Genomic DNA, 21,243 nt, shown 5'->3' with positions numbered 1-21,243 from the left:
TTGGAAGCCCAATCCACAGTAAAAAGAGAGTACAGAAAAGCAGACTGTAGGGACAGTATTGGCTGCTGTTGCAGCATTTGTCCAAAGTCCAAGGTACAAAAAGCTCAGTTGAAAACTGCACTGTAATCTGGGAGTTTATTAGAAAAGTGGACCTGAGTGTTTATCACTCGTGGTTGCATTTTGCGATAGGTGGTGTAGTAAAACTAATCTTGCACCTCTGGGACACAGTTTCAATCAATTAGCAGTCTCACTTTAAAAAATAAAACTCACAGCATATCTGAATTAAACTTTATTAAAACAATAGACATAACTGTATACAGTGAAAGGCTCAGAATGAAGGTATCAATTAAAATGAATTGTTGCTATACGTTACTGTGAAAAAGGCACTTTTCTTGAATCGCATAACAATTTATGCAGAGACAATATTCCACAAACAAACAAACTACAAAGCAGTGAATTTCACAATTACTACAGAGATCTAAATGAATATTTGCATTTTTTTTAAAAATATGACAAAAGAATAAACAAAAGAAAAAAGCCCAACTAAATTTCTTTCCTACATTAAATTTCAGCAGCAACATTTCTTGTGTAGAAACTGAAGCGGTACATTTTTGCAGGGTCTGATTTCATTATACAGAATGGTTCTAAAGTCACTTGACAGGTTCAGAGACATGCCAGGGATCAATAAGCCCAGTACAGCAATGGCAGGAACGGACAGAAGACCATGGGGAAGAGGCTGACACCTGACTCGCATCTAGAATCATAGCGAGCAGCATCCAAGCATGTCTTTACTCAATGTGACCACCTCTGTTCCCAGAACTGCTAGGGTTCTGCAATGACATCACTACCCAGTGTGCAATGCAGCAGCTCACAGGAACAGCAAGCACAGTGTGGCGAGTGGCCTGCAGGGTTATCCAATTGTCTGTTTTAAGCAGCCTGGTTAATCTGCCTTGCATAATATGGTATTCAGTGCCAAGGTGCGAGGTGGCAACAACACACTCGTCTGTCCCATGATCTACTCCTCCTTCCAGACAAGTTTCATCCCTATACAGGTTTTTGAATCCCCATTGCATAAACAGATTATACTGCCAAAAACCAGTGTGAAGTCACCTGGTTAGGAGTCATCATTGAAATCCTATAGGGACATGGGAGTGGTTGGGATCAAACAGATACTTTTTAAAATCGTTAGCGCTAGAACAGTTTTTAAAACAAGCAAAAATCATTAAGACTGCGAGAGGAGAGGTTACTCTGTGCAGAACCCAAAGGTCTATTGGCTTCACAACAACCTGCCCTGCCTTTAATATCCCAGTGGATGTTACTCTCTGGGCTGCACCGAACGCATTATAATTTTAGAGGAGACGTAAACGGTTCAAACAAAAAGGTACCCTATTCCCACTCTACACAAGGAACATTTTGCTGTAAAACCGACTTCCATAAATGAGGGAGGGCTGAGGCATTCTTTAAATTATTGACATCATGCTTACCAACAAATTCAGCGCTATGATGCTGGTAAAATCTCAAGCTACTGCAGACACAAACTTAACTGAATGATGTGCAAGTACTCGACATTATTTTTTTAAATGCATGCACTTTTTTTATACAGAAATATGACGGCATAATTTAAAATGTGATAGCTGTAAAGTGTGACGATCTCAAATTGCCACTAGAAAATGTACAACTTACTGTATTGATTGCTTACTTACTGTATTGATTGCTTACTTACTGTATTGTAACCGATACGCTGAAAAACTCCAATACGCTGGACAGACTCAGGCCCCAGGCCGAAAAGCCGAGAAGTTTTACTGGACAACCTTGATTTTAATGATTGAGCATGTAAAGTTTCAGAAATGTTAATTGCAGGAAACAGCCATATAACCCCAGGGGTGGGATGGTTAGGGTTAACTAGCTGGGGTTATATGGCTGTTTCCTGCAAATAACATTTCTTTAACTTTACATGCTCAATCATTAAAATCAAGGTTAATAATCAGGGGTTAATAATCAGGGGTGAGCAACCACAGCTACACTATGCTGCATGGAAGGAGTTGAAATTCCTGGAATAAATGTGTTTATCTAAAATAAGTGTGTTTTCTTTTTGAATATTTTTTGTGGCCAAAACATGTTTAACCATCTCAGTGTTGGTTATTAGCATTTCTGACAGGCTTGTGTAGGGGACACAGTCATCAGGTTGTACATCCCCAACTCTACCATCTCTGGCATTTCTGAGGCACAGACCCGTTTCTTAAGTGCTGCACTGCTGTGTGACTCGTGTAAATTCTTGTTCAGATTGGAAGGCAATCCCAGACTGCCCTGCCATTCCTAGTGCCACCTTCACACATCCCGTCGCTGCAATGAGCACCCTGGCTTGATTTTGTAAAGGAGGAGAGGAGGGGATAGATATCCTGTAGGAAGAGAGTCCAGACTGAAGTGGAAGCTGGAGAATGCTCGAGGTCCAGAAGGAGGGGTCAAAGGTTGCTCTTTTCCTCACCCCACAGAAGTGCTCTATCTACTTGATGAGTTTATTCGCTCTCTGGTTGGCCTCATCAATGCGCACTTTGTTTGTTTCAGCCTGAAAAACAAAGAATGAGCTCTTGCTTAAACTGCATCAGTTGTATTAACTGCTCTGTACTGAAGTCCCCTTTTTAAATTAAACATGTAGTATCTTGTTTTGTTGTTTGCCATTAGATCTATATTACTGTCACACTTTGAATCAATCAAATACAAGTTATAAAAAATCAAAGAAACTTCCTAAATGAAATGGACTGTCTGTCTAATTCTCTTTCAAAAACACAACCCTGTATACAGTTCTATGAATGGTAACCACTCAAGACAGCAGACCAATAAACTAATCTAATACACAAATATGAATTACTATGCCCACATTTATTTAACTTTTAGTAGAAGACACAAACTACTAAATCAGCTATCCCAGGGGTAGTCTTTCTGTACTTTGTGAATTCAACAACAATGCTACTGAATTTCCGGTTTGTATATAAAAGCACTATAAGCATGCATTTCTCCAAGTTCAATATATCAACTAAAACTCTGTAAAGTTATCAGTGCGTATGTGCTGCAATTGTGGACTCAATGCCTTATTTAGCAGCCATTTGGAATTAGCATTTTAAGAGGGTTACTTGACACACTACCAATGTGGCAATGTATTTAGCACTTCAGAGAGTAAATGGATATTCTTAAAGTGCATCCCCTGGGCACTGCGCCCCACGAGGGCACATCAGAAAGCAGCTGACCTTCACGGTGATGCGGTCGATCTGGTTGTTCTGCTTCTCGATCTCGGTGCCCATGTCCAATGCCATGTTCTTCAGGTTCCCGATGAGGCTGCCCACCTGGTCCAGGTTCTCCTCCATCTCATCCTCCCGGGCATCGTTCGTTATCCTGCAACAGTAAATCCCTGACGCTCACACACTCAACAGCTTGAGCTAAAGGTCCTCATTCCATCCCATCTGGACATGCAGTTCTCTAGGTTCTGAAGACATGCAGTCAGACGGGCTGCCACTCCAGGATATCCTCATTCAGGGATATGCACCCCCAGCTGGTAGGGGCATGTATCAACGATACGACATTGTGACAGAAAGATAATGAGTTCTGGTTGTAAATCTCCCTCTCGACTTGTGAGGGTATTAAGTAGCGAAAGGGAAAGGCTTTGGACAGGTTGTCCTGACAGTTCATTCCCTGGGTCAGGAGGTCAGTCAGCCTGGAAGAAGACAAGACTCCAGTGCGGGAATGTATTGACCAGTCAGCTGAAATAGTTTACCAAGGGGTCATGCATGATCGCATAAAAGGGGCCGTGGGATTGTAAATCTTTTCCTTCGCTTGGGTTTCAGAGATACGAGGAGACTGGAAGGACTGGGAGATATCCCCAAAATAAAAATTAAGAATTTGTGAGTGTTTTGTTGGTATTTTCTGTTTAGTAACGGTCTGTGTTTTTTTTGTTAAATAGCACTAGACGGCGAAACACAAATCCGGAGCGGTCGCCAGGGGCCAGCACAAAGCCGGATCACCACAGCACTTGTTTTTCACCAATAGCACGTAATATATTGTACTTCACCACAAGCACTGAGAGCACTCACTTTGGACCTGTGATCGTGTGTGTGTCTAATTGTGTGTGTTTTGTACCGTGTTTATTGTTTGCGGGACTGCAACCCTTTTTTCATTACTGTGCAATACACATTGCCGTGTATTGCCAGGTCATTATTGTTTTCTGGCTGGTCATCAGACAATTGGATTTTAAATCATTAAAACCTTCATTTCACCTGTACTTTGTTGTCCGCACTGCACCTGATATACACCTGCTACTAAATTACCACTTTGCCACAGACACATACCTCCTACAAGGGTTATGATACAATTAATAAAACATGAAATTAATTGTCTTTACTATTGTGAACTTGCAAAATAAATTGAAGTTTTAATTGCTTTTTTTGAAAGTAGCAATGTAAAACATTCAATAAAACGGGATATCGATTACTGAAATATTTCAACTAGCTTAGTCCCCAGCTCTAAGACCGGCGACTCCATAGCCAGGATGTGAACCTGTGTGTTTTGTTAAGTTCTCTTATATTAATATCTCTTTGTACTGAGCCGGCTGATAGTGTATCGATTGAATTTAACCTTTAGACTCTGTACGGGTGCATCGTTACACCCCTAACAGCTCAGGGACTTCAACACATTGTGCTGCGTTTCAGACAAGCAGTCCTTGTCAAGTACTCTCATGGACAGCTTGATTGATTAAGCAGTGCATGCCCTGTAGGGCTTGATTGATTCAGCAGTGCATGTCCAATGCCAGTGAGCAGTACCTCTTGATGTAGGGTCCCCCTGGTCCTCCCGAGGTCTGCTGTCCATTCTGGGTGGTGCCGGAGGGCTGACTGGACACCACGTTGGCAGAGCTCTCTGTGCTGGTGCCCCAGGTTTTCTTGTAGCGGTCGCTCACCTCGAAGTTCTTCGCTCTGCAGGAAACACAGCAGGGTCAAATTTGCAGCAACGGCAAGAGAAACACAGAAGTGATGATGAAGTTACCATCAGACATCATGGAGTGGTCAGGGGCAAGGACTACCACCAACTGTATTAGCTATTAACACTACAGACACCATGGAGTGGTCAGGGGCAAGGACTAGCACTAGTGGCATTAAGTCTATCAACACTGCAGACCCGATACAGGTCAATGAAAAATAACCACTCAAAACTGTAGACCTGTAAACTAATACCAATATATAAATACGTGAATCAATGTCAATTTGTATTTCATTTTTAGTGCAAGACACGGATGTGTTATTTAGGGACTATCTTTTTGTAAAGTTATATAATGGCTAGAAGACTTAAATTCTCATAATTTTGCATTGGAGACTTCATACTTGAGTTAAACCCATATTAGAAGAGCTAATTCACCAGCCTCTCGCCTACTCCAGGGTTTGAATCTGGCTCAAGTGACAAATGAAATCAGCCAACACTGGACAAGAGTAATCCTCAAAGTTTAGTACATGTGTGTGTCTCTGTATGAGGGAGGCTCATGACAGCAGTAATACATCTAATGTAGAAAACATGCACTTCAGCTTCACAGCTGCATTAACAGAGCACACAGTGTGAACTACTTGTAAAGAAATGATTGTCACCTGCTCAGCAGAGAGACGCCAGCACAGGCAGATTATCAGCAGAGGGAGTCCCACAAGCCGACAGATCCCACACCCAAACTAGGGGCCGATCCAGAGGTTAGCAAGAGAGGGTTAGCACAAGTTAGGAGCAACAGAGCAAGGAAGAGAGGAGACAGGGTGCAATGAACAGATCAGAACAGACAGTGTTAGCCATGTACACAACCTAATGGACAACTGCTCAGCAATGAGAGCCCAGAGAATTTATTACAAGCACTCACTGTATCAGGCCACACACACAAAGCTTTTTACACCACTTTTTAAAATTTATTTTAAGTTTGACATGTCAACATCGCAGATGCCTCGCCTTGTAATAAGACGTCATTTCATTTCATGTAGAAACAGCGATTCATTTTGTTTAGGAATAAAAATAAGAAAACAATTGACTTGTATTTTAGATTATGGATTCAATCATAATGTGATGTGATTTCATTATTATTCTTTTCACCAAGGTCGTCTTATTCAGGATATTTTTACTTCTCCCGAGGCATCGCCGACTGTATCAAAGTGTACTCTGTTGAAACGGACGGGTTTCATTTGTTGTGTTGTTGCTAGAAAGTGTATTTTGAGAAGTGAAAGCGTGTTTAGCATGCAGATGGTGCTTCAAAGTTTCAATCTAGATACGTCAGTTTTTGTTTTTTTAAATAAACTTCCCATTCACAAGTCCTTCACTTTCAATACTTCCTATGCAAACGCAGACTGCACTCATTGCGTGGCAGGCGCTCCAGTATATTAAAATGGTGCCGCTGGGAACGAACTCCGGTATGCCAAGAGGATCAAGACAGAGGACTGCGATTAATGTGCGTTAAAAGAAAAAAAGAAAGAAATTAACTGCAATTAATGGACAGCCCAAATTAATTTAGATCTATCTCATTATGAGGTTTACAATCATTTTGAACTCTAAATGACTGCAAACACCATTAAATAGAAATGTTAAATTTAACACTTGGGTAAATGCTTTATCAATATGACCCATAAGTTTTTTTTTTAGGGCACCAACAGTTCATAGTGATAATCGGGGCTTCAAAATCTATTTTATTGGCATCATCATTGATCTCCACCCCCTTCATGCAGAACTCCTTTCTGTAGAGGTAACTGTTTTGTCATTATTTTGTTTGTGTGTGCCCTCACTCCAAAGCTTCCCTAAAACACAATGACTACTTGTTCTGAAAGTACCAGGGTTTTGTGCATCTGTTCTGTGTTCAAAGTAGCAGGGAAGAAACACAGGCATATCAACAGTTCTTACCCAACAGGTTTCACAGCCACGCCCCTCCTGTTCTCATCAGCAGGGGCGGCTGTGAACTTCAAAATAATGCAGTGTAGCACACTGCTACTCAACACCGAGCACAGGCAATCTGTGCCGCAACACCCTAGTAGGCAATTCAGAAGACTTTTTTCACTGCTTGTATATGTAACAGCATTGTCCTTTGCAATGACATTATCCTTTTTGCACAAAAGTAAAATGTTTTAGATTTTTCAATTACTACGTAGTCGTGCACAAGGAATGGCCCCCACTTGTAATTGATCGTTTCTAATCTGAGCTCAACGGGGTTCAGGGAACCACAGCTTCTGAACCGTATGCACTCGACTCGCTTTAAACCCCAAGCCCATCCAGTGAGAAAGTGTTACATGCACAATATATGCGGACACAGAGGACTTTCACATCAATTCAATTAGACTGTGCAGATAAACCATGTAAATATCTTCTACCCCTATGCTGGTATAGTATAGTGCCCAGGTTGGGTTGCCAGAGTTTGTTAGAAGAAGCTCCCCTCCCCCCGTACAGAGGAAGAAGGAAAGACATACAGAGAACATGCTTGTGCATCCCCAGCTGAAACTGTGGGGTTAATATTTAGCATGATTTACAGGCAATTACCCTGCATCCAAAACATACCATGCATTACAATACCATGAAGTGCTGCTATTTGTAAAGAAAAGTTATATTAAAAAAATAACCTTTAGTTTAAACGGAATGCCACCTGGAGGGTAATTATTGCAAGGTAGCAAATAACACACACCAGGTGGTAATTTTTTCTGTTGTACATTTTCAAGCAGCTTTCTAGTAAAGCTTAACCCAAGATTGTGCAGGTATTGCGGCTTGAACTATTCACACGGTAAAAACACAATCATAAAAATATCACAAGTTGTTGCAGGAAGGTTGCCCAAAACTTTCCTGGTGTCACACAGACTAAGGATTTACTTAAACTTCAAAAGAAATGCAATTACTCCCCCTGAGAGAGAAAGACACATCAATTGTAAAGAACCCTAAAGACGACGTGCGCGCGCACGGGGGAACAGCAGACGTTCTTGGGGCTGGTGCTGTAGAGAGCAAGGGTACCTGTCACAGGGACACACACACACACACACACACACACACACACACACACACACACACACAGAGCTACCTGTCGCAGGGACACACACACACAGAGCTACCTGTCGCAGGGACACACACACACAGAGCTACCTGTCGCAGGGACACACACACACACACACAGAGCTACCTGTCGCAGGGACACACACACACACACAGAGCTACCTGTCGCAGGGACACACACACACACACAGAGCTACCTGTCGCAGGGACACACACACAGACACACAGAGCTACCTGTCGCAGGGACACACACACACAGACACACAGAGCTACCTGTCGCAGGGACACACACACACAGAGCTACCTGTCGCAGGGACACACACACACACAGAGCTACCTGTCGCAGGGACACACACACACACACACACAGAGCTACCTGTCGCAGGGACACACACACACACACACAGAGCTACCTGTCGCAGGGACACACACACACAGAGCTACCTGTCGCAGGGACACACACACACAGAGCTACCTGTCGCAGGGACACACACACACACACACACAGAGCTACCTGTCGCAGGGACACACAGACACACAGAGCTACCTGTCGCAGGGACACACACACACACACACACAGAGCTACCTGTCGCAGGGACACACACACACACAGAGCTACCTGTCGCAGGGACACACACACACACAGAGCTACCTGTCGCAGGGACACACACACACACAGAGCTACCTGTCGCAGGGACACACACACACACAGAGCTACCTGTCGCAGGGACACACACACACACACACACACAGAGCTACCTGTCGCAGGGACACACACACACACACACAGAGCTACCTGTCGCAGGGACACACACACACAGAGCTACCTGTCGCAGGGACACACACACACACACAGAGCTACCTGTCGCAGGGACACACACACACACAGACACACAGAGCTACCTGTCGCAGGGACACACACACACAGACACACAGAGCTACCTGTCGCAGGGACACACACACACAGACACACAGAGCTACCTGTCGCAGGGACACACAGACACACAGAGCTACCTGTCGCAGGGACACACACACACACAGACACACAGAGCTACCTGTCGCAGGGACACACAGACACACAGAGCTACCTGTCGCAGGGACACACACACACACACACACACAGAGCTACCTGTCGCAGGGACACACACACACACAGAGCTACCTGTCGCAGGGACACACACACACACAGAGCTACCTGTCGCAGGGACACACACACACACACACACACAGAGCTACCTGTCGCAGGGACACACACACACACACAGAGCTACCTGTCGCAGGGACACACACACACAGAGCTACCTGTCGCAGGGACACACACACACACACAGAGCTACCTGTCGCAGGGACACACACACACACAGACACACAGAGCTACCTGTCGCAGGGACACACACACACAGACACACAGAGCTACCTGTCGCAGGGACACACACACACAGACACACAGAGCTACCTGTCGCAGGGACACACAGACACACAGAGCTACCTGTCGCAGGGACACACACACACACAGACACACAGAGCTACCTGTCGCAGGGACACACACACACACAGAGCTACCTGTCGCAGGGACACACACACACACAGACACACAGAGCTACCTGTCGCAGGGACACACACACACAGACACACAGATCTACCTGTCGCAGGGACACACACACAGACACACAGAGCTACCTGTCGCAGGGACACACACACACAGACACACAGAGCTACCTGTCGCAGGGACACACACACAAAGACACACAGAGCTACCTGTCGCAGGGACACACACACACACAGACACACAGAGCTACCTGTCGCAGGGACACACACACAGACACAGAGCTACCTGTCGCAGGGACACACACACAGACACACAGAGCTACCTGTCGCAGGGACACACACACACAGACACACAGAGCTACCTGTCGCAGGGACACACACACACAGAGCTACCTGTCGCAGGGACACACACACACACAGAGCTACCTGTCGCAGGGACACACACACACACACACACACACAGAGCTACCTGTCGCAGGGACACACACACACACACACAGAGCTACCTGTCGCAGGGACACACACACACAGAGCTACCTGTCGCAGGGACACACACACACAGAGCTACCTGTCGCAGGGACACACACACACACACACACAGAGCTACCTGTCGCAGGGACACACAGACACACAGAGCTACCTGTCGCAGGGACACACACACACACACACACAGAGCTACCTGTCGCAGGGACACACACACACACAGAGCTACCTGTCGCAGGGACACACACACACACAGAGCTACCTGTCGCAGGGACACACACACACACAGAGCTACCTGTCGCAGGGACACACACACACACACACACACACACACAGAGCTACCTGTCGCAGGGACACACACACACACACACAGAGCTACCTGTCGCAGGGACACACACACACAGAGCTACCTGTCGCAGGGACACACACACACACACAGAGCTACCTGTCGCAGGGACACACACACACACAGACACACAGAGCTACCTGTCGCAGGGACACACACACACAGACACACAGAGCTACCTGTCGCAGGGACACACACACACAGACACACAGAGCTACCTGTCGCAGGGACACACAGACACAGACACACAGAGCTACCTGTCGCAGGGACACACAGACACACAGAGCTACCTGTCGCAGGGACACACACACACACAGACACACAGAGCTACCTGTCGCAGGGACACACAGACACACAGAGCTACCTGTCGCAGGGACACACACACACACAGACACACAGAGCTACCTGTCGCAGGGACACACACACACAGACACACAGAGCTACCTGTCGCAGGGACACACACACAGACACAGAGCTACCTGTCGCAGGGACACACACACAGACACACAGAGCTACCTGTCGCAGGGACACACACACACAGACACACAGAGCTACCTGTCGCAGGGACACACACACACAGACACACAGAGCTACCTGTCGCAGGGACACACACACACACACAGAGCTACCTGTCGCAGGGACACACACACACACACACACAGAGCTACCTGTCGCAGGGACACACACACACACACACAGAGCTACCTGTCGCAGGGACACACACACACAGAGCTACCTGTCGCAGGGACACACACACACACAGAGCTACCTGTCGCAGGGACACACACACACAGACACACAGAGCTACCTGTCGCAGGGACACACAGACACACAGAGCTACCTGTCGCAGGGACACACACACACAGACACACAGAGCTACCTGTCGCAGGGACACACACACACACAGAGCTACCTGTCGCAGGGACACACACACACATAGACACACAGAGCTACCTGTCGCAGGGACACACACACACAGACACACAGATCTACCTGTCGCAGGGACACACACACACAGAGCTACCTGTCGCAGGGACACACACACACACACACACACACACACACACACACAGAGCTACCTGTCGCAGGGACACACACACAGCCCACAGCACTTGGTCAGGTTTGTCAGGTTCTTCTCAGCATGCTTCATGTCCTCGTTGATCTGGTCCATTCCTTCCTCCACGCGGTGCAGTTGCTCTAAAAGAACGGACAGCGCATTAATTCCCTGGAGTTCAGGATCAGGCACAGGAAGTTGTGGGAGGACGGGAGGGAGGGTAGGCTAAAACACACTTTAAAAATACATCTTCCTACCTAGGTTCACATTGGACCATCTTATTCTAATGAACTCATTTGCACCCTCCATCTCCAACCTTAGTTACCTCAATCTAATTTATTATGGTGGTCTACTATTTAAGGTTAATTCATCTGCTAATGAATCTTAAACTACCATTTTAATGGATACCCTAAAAAAGGTATTAAATGTTGTTCTATGTAATCCAGTGTGGTATTTTTTACCGTTTCTTTGCTAGGTGCAGAATATTGCAGGGTTACATGTTAACGGTTACTTTCTGGTGTAGCAGAAAAACACATTAGTTAGGAGAACTTCATATTTCACACCTATACCAAGGTTCTCTTTAAAATATTTTAAATGAAAATAAATAAAAATCGAATACATCTTAGGTTTTAATCTTGCTCAGATTTCAATAGATCAGTTGTATTTGTTGATGAAATGGTAGTCGTATCAATTCTATTCTTGCTGAATCATTGTGCTTTTCAATACAGAATAATCAGACTCATTCTGAAAACGCAGACCGGACCGCACTGAGTGAACTCACCTCCCTGCTCGTCCAGCATGGTGAGGGTTTTCACTCCAGTCTCTTTGCTCTGCAGACAGAAGGACAGGAGGGGGGCGTCAGGATCAGGGGACACAAACCACCTGTCTAAACAATCACTCAAACTCTGCTGCTGAAATAGTACCTCCCAATCACAGTCACAGCCAAACCCCACTGCTTCTGCACCACACACACACAGTACAGATACAACAAGCACGCCTGCAGTCAATATAAAACTGAGAAAGTCAACCACCGTGACTTGCATCCGGCTAACATGCAGAAGATCCTGCACTCAGAAACAGCCATCCACAGTTTAAAATGTGATCCCAAAACATTCATGTCTTCAGGGGAGTCAGTAATACCCTCGTCACCTCAGACACACAGTAAGTGTGAAGTACAGGATTGATCAGTTCATCATGAAAAAAATATGTGGGCATACTTAAACTTTGGTCCACTTGGCATGGAGTAAAGTTACAAATATATTCATACTGGAGTAGGCTATATATTTGTACATTTAATGCAAACCATGAAAATCAAGGTTATTAACAGCAGTGGCCTCATTATATATATATAATAAAAAAATGAATCAGTACTGGCAGTATCTAGATCTTGCACACTTTAAATTAGCATGAGCTCTTGAACTGATCCAGTCAAGCACAATCACACTGTATGTTAACTGTTTCCTTCCAGCTCTCACATACATCACACAAGCTGCAGAGAGTTTTCACAGAGCGGGTTCCGCACTCAGTGTATTGGTGATTTACATGCAGGGGGATCTGAAGACTGGGTCACTCATAACAAGACAGAGAATCACACGCAACCTGTATTCAGCATTACATGCTCTTAGTACAACAACACGTTGTATACAGGTTTCAGACACCAACAAGCAAAGGTGAACCAACCCTCAAGTTATACCAGTAAAACTACTGTTTTGTTTAGATTTTGAAGTTGAACCCATCCATGTCTCGAGAGAGTCTTATCACTGTCTCTTCCTGTTTAATGCACTACGCATTTCAATATTAAAAAGGGAAGTGCAATCCAATCCACATTTGCACGTGCTTACACTTGGGTGTGTAGCATTTCCTGTGACAATGCAGTTACTCTTTGTTTTATCATGCTGGCTGTGCACTGCCCAGTATTTTTGCAGTTTTACCATGTTCCCCCCTGGGTATACCATGCATTTTCAATAGTTTACCCTTGTGCCATGCTTATGAATATGCTTCACAACACTTTGCAATTCTTGACCCTCACTTTGCTCTGCTTTTATTACGGTGTCTGCACATCACTCGAGACGCAGATCTGAGTGCTCTGCCCATGCTTGAAGAGGAGTGCATATGCAAGACATGGCAAAGATGTTTACACACTTGCATACACAGCAGCATGATATTTTGACAGGGAGATGTAACCTCACCTGGTGAGCTCTATGTATATTTGCTTTGGCAGGTATAACCTTTTGTCTGCCCAAAATTCTGGAACGGCGCAGTAAATGACCATTCTGCAAGACTATTGGTGTCCCACATGTACCCAGTTAAACAGTGCACATGGGTCAGGTCAATAGGTCACGTGGGGGTAGTCTGGATCCGGTCCAAAAGGAAGTACATTTTTACATTCATCATGCCATTTATAAAAATGTATGCACAACGCATTTAGTTTCGATAGCATACAGTATAGAGAATATTATTAAAGAGAAGCGCATGCGTACCTCCTCTGCCATCTGCAGCATCCTCCTGGTGCTTTCCAGGGACTGTGAACAAGAAAGAACTGGTCAGGGACACACAGACAACAGACAGGAGTACAATCTACAGCACACTGCGGCACTAACATTCATCCTCAGCCATGATGGGAAACACAAATCAATGAGACCTAGCAGTAGAATGGAAGAGCAGATCACCATGGCTTGTATCTTTGTAGATAGTCATTTATAAATCCTGTTATGTGAAAGAATATAAAGTCAATTTTGCCTCTGAATACATTTCAAGAACTTGCAAGGATATCTGTGATGCAAAGGCACAGAAACAGCCCTGAGGGGAGAAAATATCACAAGGTGGTTCTCGCTCTGTGTACTTATTTTCTTATTTGCTGGAAGACTGCCACTTTATTTGCTTATTCAAACAGTCAGCTGTTGGTTCTGTGGGTTAAGATTACTGTGAACTTGACTGTGCAGTATCTGCCTCTCTCTCAGCCTTATCTACAAACCCACACGACCAGCGGCAGAGTGTCTGAATGCCTCCATGGGTCACAAATGGTTTGTATTTAGACTCGCTCTCCAATTCTAGAATGTTTGTCCACAGTAGCAGACTGCTTTGGAAATGAACGGTGTGAAAAGGCCTTAAAAGAGCAGCTTGTAAGGGTGGGAAATATCAAGAGTTAACGGGGGAGTTTGGGAAACAATTATCCACAGGAAAAACAAGAGAATATTCTTTGTGTTAACAAAGTAAGAATGGCTTAGTTCAATCCTCTTTTACATCCTTGGTTACACTAGCCCCCCCGCCCTGCCTACAGCACACACCTCATCTGTCAGCTGGTTGGCCCGCAGGTTGATATCCTCCACTGTCATGTCCGCCATGGTGCCGGATTTGGAGACGGCAGCCGCTGCAACAGCTCTGTGCTCTTCCCAGAAGTCTGTGGGGGAGAAGGAGTCTGTGTTGATGAAGAGTGCAGTGCAGACAAACAAACCCACAGAACATTACCCAACACATGCAGCACTGGAAACAGAAACCACCTTGCATTTGGCAGGCTCTATTTATTGTATTTTATACATGGTCACCTAAAAAACGTTGCCTATTAATTACATAACACAGCATACATACTTGCTGTTCAGAGTACTAAAGAATGTACTCACTGCAGGGTGTGTGAATGGGGTGTGATTCTCTCATGCTGCAGCTGCCTCCGAGAGCAGGTCCACATTCACCACATGTTAAACGAATGCAAAAAAGAACACGCTCCAAAAACTATATTATGAATAACTATATTATGAATAACATGTAATGTTAAATATCTATATGACAAACTTCCCAGCACAAAGGTGGTTGCCTGGAGTTTATGAGGCATTAGCAAGGAAGTCACTGCAGCTTTATTTCAGCAAAATATTTACTCAGATCAGCGGTGAAGATGCTATCAGTTAGTTCACATTTTTAAAGCTGCCTTCACTGTCGCTACACCGAACTCTCTACACCCCAACACATTCAGAAACTGTTTGAAAACAGCGTGCAACTAAACCAAAGTGTACAGAAGTTTAAACCCGACACCCTATCCATACCCCTACTCACAACACGATCCACACATCTACCACCCGATTGCTCACTGCAGGCAGTTGAGATTGCAGTCACTCTGGAAGACTGCCAACCAAGAACAGGACTCAAGCAAGCAGAGTCCCTCATCACTCACAAGTAGGACCGTGCTCTACTCAACCAGCAGCCGAGCTCGTTGTGCATCCCCGGCCCTGACACTCTACAAGCTGGATTCTACTGTAGCGACAAACTGTGCGGTCAAATCACTCAGATGTAGAGCCAGGCTCAATAAGACCCTCAAAGGATGCCATTACACAGCTACTCAAACTTTCACTGCCATCTCGCTAGTGCCCGATCACCAACGCAGACAGCTTACCAGCTTCCTTTATTTTTTTGTTCCCTATTCAACATCCTGATCAAGAGGTTAAATAAAAAGGAAGGGACCCTTTTGAGTGCTGCCCCACAACAGTTACATTGCAGCCAATATTTAATGAATATTAAAGTTTAAAAAATATTTTTGCATGCAACATACTTATTACTGCACCTACTGCTGGCCGGAATTGACTTTAAATACTTCATTTCCATACTTACAAGCATGCACAATGCAAGGGAAACGGCATCCCTGATGTAGGCGTTTGTGGACATGAAGTACAATGCATGTGTGTAAACACACAATGGTGCAGGGACAACACAGCTAGTGGAACTTAACACAAACTATTATAGAAAACAGCTATGTATCAAATGTGAAGGCAGTATCTCAAAGTGTGCGCTCTGTCTGGATCAAGGATATGGCTTAACATGAGCACGATGTCAGCTACCTTGGGCCACAAAAGGAATGTTTGCATCTCAACGGACTTGAATCCTGTAGAGATTCCTAAAAAAAAAAAAAAATTCCTAAAAAAGGATGCTTCTGTAATATTCTTTCACAAAAGCACAGAGACTTGCAATGTGGTGCTGCAGACAGGAAAAGACAGCAGAATGGTATACATATACCCAGTTTCACCCCAACACCCTGCTGGCCACAGACCCTTTTTTTTGGCCTGGCTTGCCACGTCATACGCGACAGTGCCAGACCTGGCCACAAAGGAACTTGCACAGCAAGGAGGCGTGCGCTGGAGAAGAAGCACCCAGGGGAATAAAGCTGCACTTCAAGCTTTTTTCGTTACTGCAACGGCATATGGGAGAAACAAAAATTCCTTTAACAAATCTGGGCTGACTGAAATCCAGAAAGAGTTCATAGTCATCGCTATGTTCTGATACAGAACAATCAGATTCACTTTCTATCCGGCTTCTTTGAGGGTTCAGACAATCGGATCTTGAGAAGGCCGTCTTCACTGCAGCAGCCATTTCTTTTTTCTGAACAGCACTGCTATGGGTTTCTTTAAAACATCCCAATACTATCCCACAATCTCCCCAGTGACCTTTTGATGCAGGACAAGAGCTTCCGAGGTTGGCCACGTTTGGAAAAAGCACTGTAACATTTCTCTTGGCCGTGGTCTGCAGTGGAAATGAGGCACTAGTTCACTTTCATTCATATAGCCAGGTCAACACTTCAGTCTCCTCCTGGCATGTCACCCGGCCGATAGCTGCAGCTTGATTTCCTGGATCCAGAGTGATTTCATCCTGCAGCTTCTCTCCAAGGAGCTTACTGACTTCAAAGGTTTGTCCAGAGGTTGCATCCTGCTTTTTTTCCCTGAGCTACACATGCAAAACACTGCTCTGCATGTGCTGTGTGTGGATTTACAGGAGCAGCAACTACCGTGCCTCTGGAAGAAGGGAACGCCCAGTCTGCTTTACCAGACACACACACACACACACACACACACACACACACACACACACACACACACACAGAGCTACCGAAACTACAGCCAGGATCTGCCTCTTACTGCAACATTGCAATGTCCAAACACAAACCTGTGAACAATGTCTACATTTGATTAAGGTTTGCATGGACAATTTGTTCCAAGTTATTCTTTGGGACCTTGTAACATATACCCCTCACCCCCCAAAAAACTTGCTCTCCACAATCAGGAATCTCCCTTTGGTACGATTTATCTTGCAAAAATGAATAAATAAGAATCTCATGCATAGCAAGCCTGCATATAGCAGCTGTCAATAAGCCAACGTACTGGGTTTGGATTAAACAGCAATTGTGAAACTGTCCAAATTAAGCAGCACTGTCCCTCTCTAGAGACCCTCACAGGCTAATTAACACTCACTGCTACTGCAAGGGCTCCCAGAGCTACTGGAACACCCACTAAACTGGAACGCTTTTCTCCTGCATCCCAGCACGGATACAGTAAGTGGTGGCCACAGAACAGTTCATTTTTATGAGACAATACCAATAGATCAAATGCGACAAGAAGATCTTAGAATACAGCTGTGTACCAAATGTAAAAATGGTCCCTATTCACGCTGTTGGACAGAGGAGTTTAATGGAGCTCAACATCGGTACATATTTAATGTTATGTCTGAATCTAAACTGGCTTCTGAGATCTAGTGGGGGGTTGCAAGGCAGCTAAACGGTTACTTTTCATTGGACAATGACCATTATGAAACATCACTAAGAGAACACTTTGCATTCCACATGCACTCCCTTCAGAGTGTACTGTCCAACACTGCAGTTCAAGGAGGCTACAGTGACAGACAAACCCGTAACTAACTGACCTAGTCTGAGATCTGCACACAAACAGTACAGAATTATTGATACCATTTTTCCACAAGTAGGAAACCACAAGCCAGGTTTCCTGCTCAACTACAGTAAGAGGTCCAGACACATGTACTGCTCCATCCTGCACTCCCCTTCCTCTCAGGACATGGCAATGGGAGGGACTCTTACTCCCTCAGTGCTGCGGGGCATTTTCTTCAGTTAGTGAGGTTTCCTTTAAAGCTAATCTACATTTCCAGGGCTTGGTTTGGTCAATAACCACAGCTTGATTTTATTTGTGCATTTCAGAGCACTGGGGAATCCCTCTGGGTTGCATCAACTATTTATTCCTAGGGATAATCCCAGGATAAGCATGGACTGGTGGGGTTTGCAATCCAAGGGCATTCCTCAATAAAACCCAGCAGTGACTCAGTGCATGCCTGGGTGTAAATGGACTCCCATGCTGTTGCAAGTTAAATGATTTTTGGGGAATGCAGTTAAAAGTAGAATAAACTGCTCTATGGAACAATGCAGTACAAATTGATAATCAAGTAACTGCTCCATCACAACGAGTTAACCCCCACTTCAAATCCTCTTTAAAGACAGTGTTGCATACAGGTTAACAGCATATTCAATAACGTAACTTAGGTTTGAAACACGTGGAAAAGGTCAGATCAGAAATCATTTTTCTAGAATACAGGACCATGAGAACTAAAACAATGCATGGAAAAAGAGTATATATTTGTTTAATTTGACTGATTTGTATTTTATTTTACTTTTGTTTGGTCTTGTTCAACAGAACCTTTTTCTTTTTTGATTGTGAAGCGCTTGGAGGTGGCTTTGCTGTGGTTTGATTGTACAGTCCTGCTGCTGAGACCCTGCTGTTTGGAGTAATGTCCCAAGCCTTTTAAATCCAGAGTGTATCCTGAAGTCAGGAGGAGAGACTCTTTACTGCTGTAACCGCATTAAAGGCTCCCAAACAAGCTTACCAGAAACAATGGCAGGATTACCCACTTTTGTACCGATGGTATTACTGTGCTGTGTTCTAAAAGTCTCGTGTTTCTACACTTCCTTCCTGTAGGTCCAGGGTTCAGCCCCGTAGGAACTGACTTCCCAAAGAAAAACAAGAAAACGTTTTATCGTTCTTTCAGAATTCCCTCCTCCCTTTCTTCAAATTCAAACGGAGCAATTTTGTAAAAAAAATGAATCAATTACTTTACAAAACAAGTAGTTGTTCCTAAAGATATTCGTGTTATTTAGGAAGGATAGACATGTCGTTTTTAAGGTAGTTTATGGCCGGTGGCGCACCGTGTACGGAATTCCGAGGTGTGTAATCTCTCACGCAGTCGCGAGTTAGTTTGCTGCAAAACATTATCAGAACTAATGTTCAGAAGTAAAACAAATACATCTAAGATCTCTAATCGTTCTGGTATTAAACTGCCCTACTTCCTTGTCAATACGTTTTTTTGTGTGTTTCACTATGCAATAACAGCGAGCTTGGGAGTGCACAGAAATACACGGACATAAACTTTCTTTACATGTTTACACAACACAGCCTTGGGTTTTCAACCGTACAGACAGTACAGTACACGGCCCGGCGGCATACTCAACTTCCTTTCTAAATAACAAATTGGTCCATTGCATAACTTGCTTTGTTTTAAAGGGTAAAAAAACACGATACAGTTACAACACCCCAGCGGGACTGCAGTCAGACACACAAACTTAAAGTTTATGCGAACTCACAACTTTTTATCTTGACAAACCAAAAACTAACCAGGACTAAACGCTGGACTAAAATATAAATCAAATTATAACCTTGGAATTTTTACTTACCAGAATTCCTAATTAATTCGAATTTAGCAACCCGGTTCGAACACCACAGGGTCTAAAATTCCTTTAGTTTGTGTCCAGCTCCACTGCGCATGTGAGTTTATACTGGCTGATTCGTTGCCTTTGCTCTGCGCATGTGCACAATTGTTTCCTCCATTACATCACTCTAAACATCAATTGCATTGCAGCGGTGTTTTTTTTATTACAGACGTTCCAAGTCAGTCGTTTTGGGGACCTTTTTGCTATCAATTTTAGGCAGTTACACTCTAAAAGACAAGAATTATGAATTCTCATTGTATTTAAATTGATCATTTAAAGTCTCATGCGTACGCATAAAAAGATAGCGATACCTAACCCAATACACACTGGCCACCCAAGAAAGTCCAACGTTATTTAACAAGGCAAGGACGTTTTAACAAACCAACTATATACATAAATGAAAACAATTAAATGTATGTTTTTGTGTATCTACAAAAATGTTTTGTTTATTTCAGGATGTTTCGGGCAAATTCGCTTCTTCAGCTGTGCAGGAAAATGTAAACAGCGCAGTAAACTTGTAGTTTTCTATGATTCTGTGGATGATTTCATGCTATATATTTTCTACAGAGCTGAAAGGACAAGCGCGCTGAAATAAATATTTTGTGTATATGCAAAAAACTCTTTTAATTGTTTCCATTTTTGTACACTGCAGTTACACGCCCTTTCAAACCCACGAGCTGCTCAGGAGGGTTCTCACTGCGCTTCTCTGAGCGACTCACTTACTTAACAAACCCGGTCTATTAAATCTAAAATGTTTGTGATGTCAAATCGGAGCTAAGTGTTTTACAACAACTTGAATGTCTGGAATAATTTCAAATTTCTATTGTGGTTTTCATTTGGACTCCGATTTCCTTAAGAACGCGTTTAGTCAAGAAATGCTAGCTATCGATCAGACTTCGTCTGATTTACCTGAGCAGCCTGCTGTAGTCCCTTCATTAAAACTACTCCTCAACTACTTCCTCAAAAGGTGCTACTGGTAGTGGTAGCAAAATATGACACGTAAAAGCGTCAAATTGTGCTACCTGGTCAAAATCTGATACCCGTAGGCCATACCAATATTACATGTGAAGCTATATAAAAAGACCATATTTTTAAGTCCTTAAACTGGGACAGTATGGAAATGTTGTGAATAACTTCCAACGTCCAAACTACGGGGAAGATCTCGGGTTTTTATTTTCTCTTTGGCAATGTTTGATATCATATTGAAAGTGGGAGACTCATGGTGATATTCAGAGTGGAATTTTTTAC

General features: G+C 44.2%; 1 protein-coding gene across 1 annotated transcript; it reads right to left on the bottom strand.

Annotated features, from left to right (window-relative positions):
• Positions 1 to 276: 276 nt before the first annotated feature.
• LOC117422427 (synaptosomal-associated protein 23-like) lies at positions 277 to 20,104 on the bottom strand. Its single transcript, XM_034037447.3, has 8 exons — positions 19,960 to 20,104; positions 14,756 to 14,868; positions 13,949 to 13,990; positions 12,250 to 12,298; positions 11,494 to 11,611; positions 4,812 to 4,961; positions 3,246 to 3,390; positions 277 to 2,566 (listed from the first exon to the last, which is right to left on the bottom strand). Exons 2-8 carry the CDS (start codon positions 14,810 to 14,812, stop codon positions 2,504 to 2,506), a joined length of 624 nt encoding a protein of 207 aa, XP_033893338.2. The 5' UTR covers positions 14,813 to 14,868; positions 19,960 to 20,104; the 3' UTR covers positions 277 to 2,503.
• Positions 20,105 to 21,243: the final 1,139 nt, after the last annotated feature.

Source organism: Acipenser ruthenus, chromosome 15, assembly GCF_902713425.1.
Source record: "Acipenser ruthenus chromosome 15, fAciRut3.2 maternal haplotype, whole genome shotgun sequence".
Classification (NCBI taxonomy): domain Eukaryota; kingdom Metazoa; phylum Chordata; class Actinopteri; order Acipenseriformes; family Acipenseridae; genus Acipenser; species Acipenser ruthenus.
The sequence above is the reverse complement of the archived record's forward strand: the minus strand, read 5'-3'. Positions and strand labels throughout refer to the sequence as shown.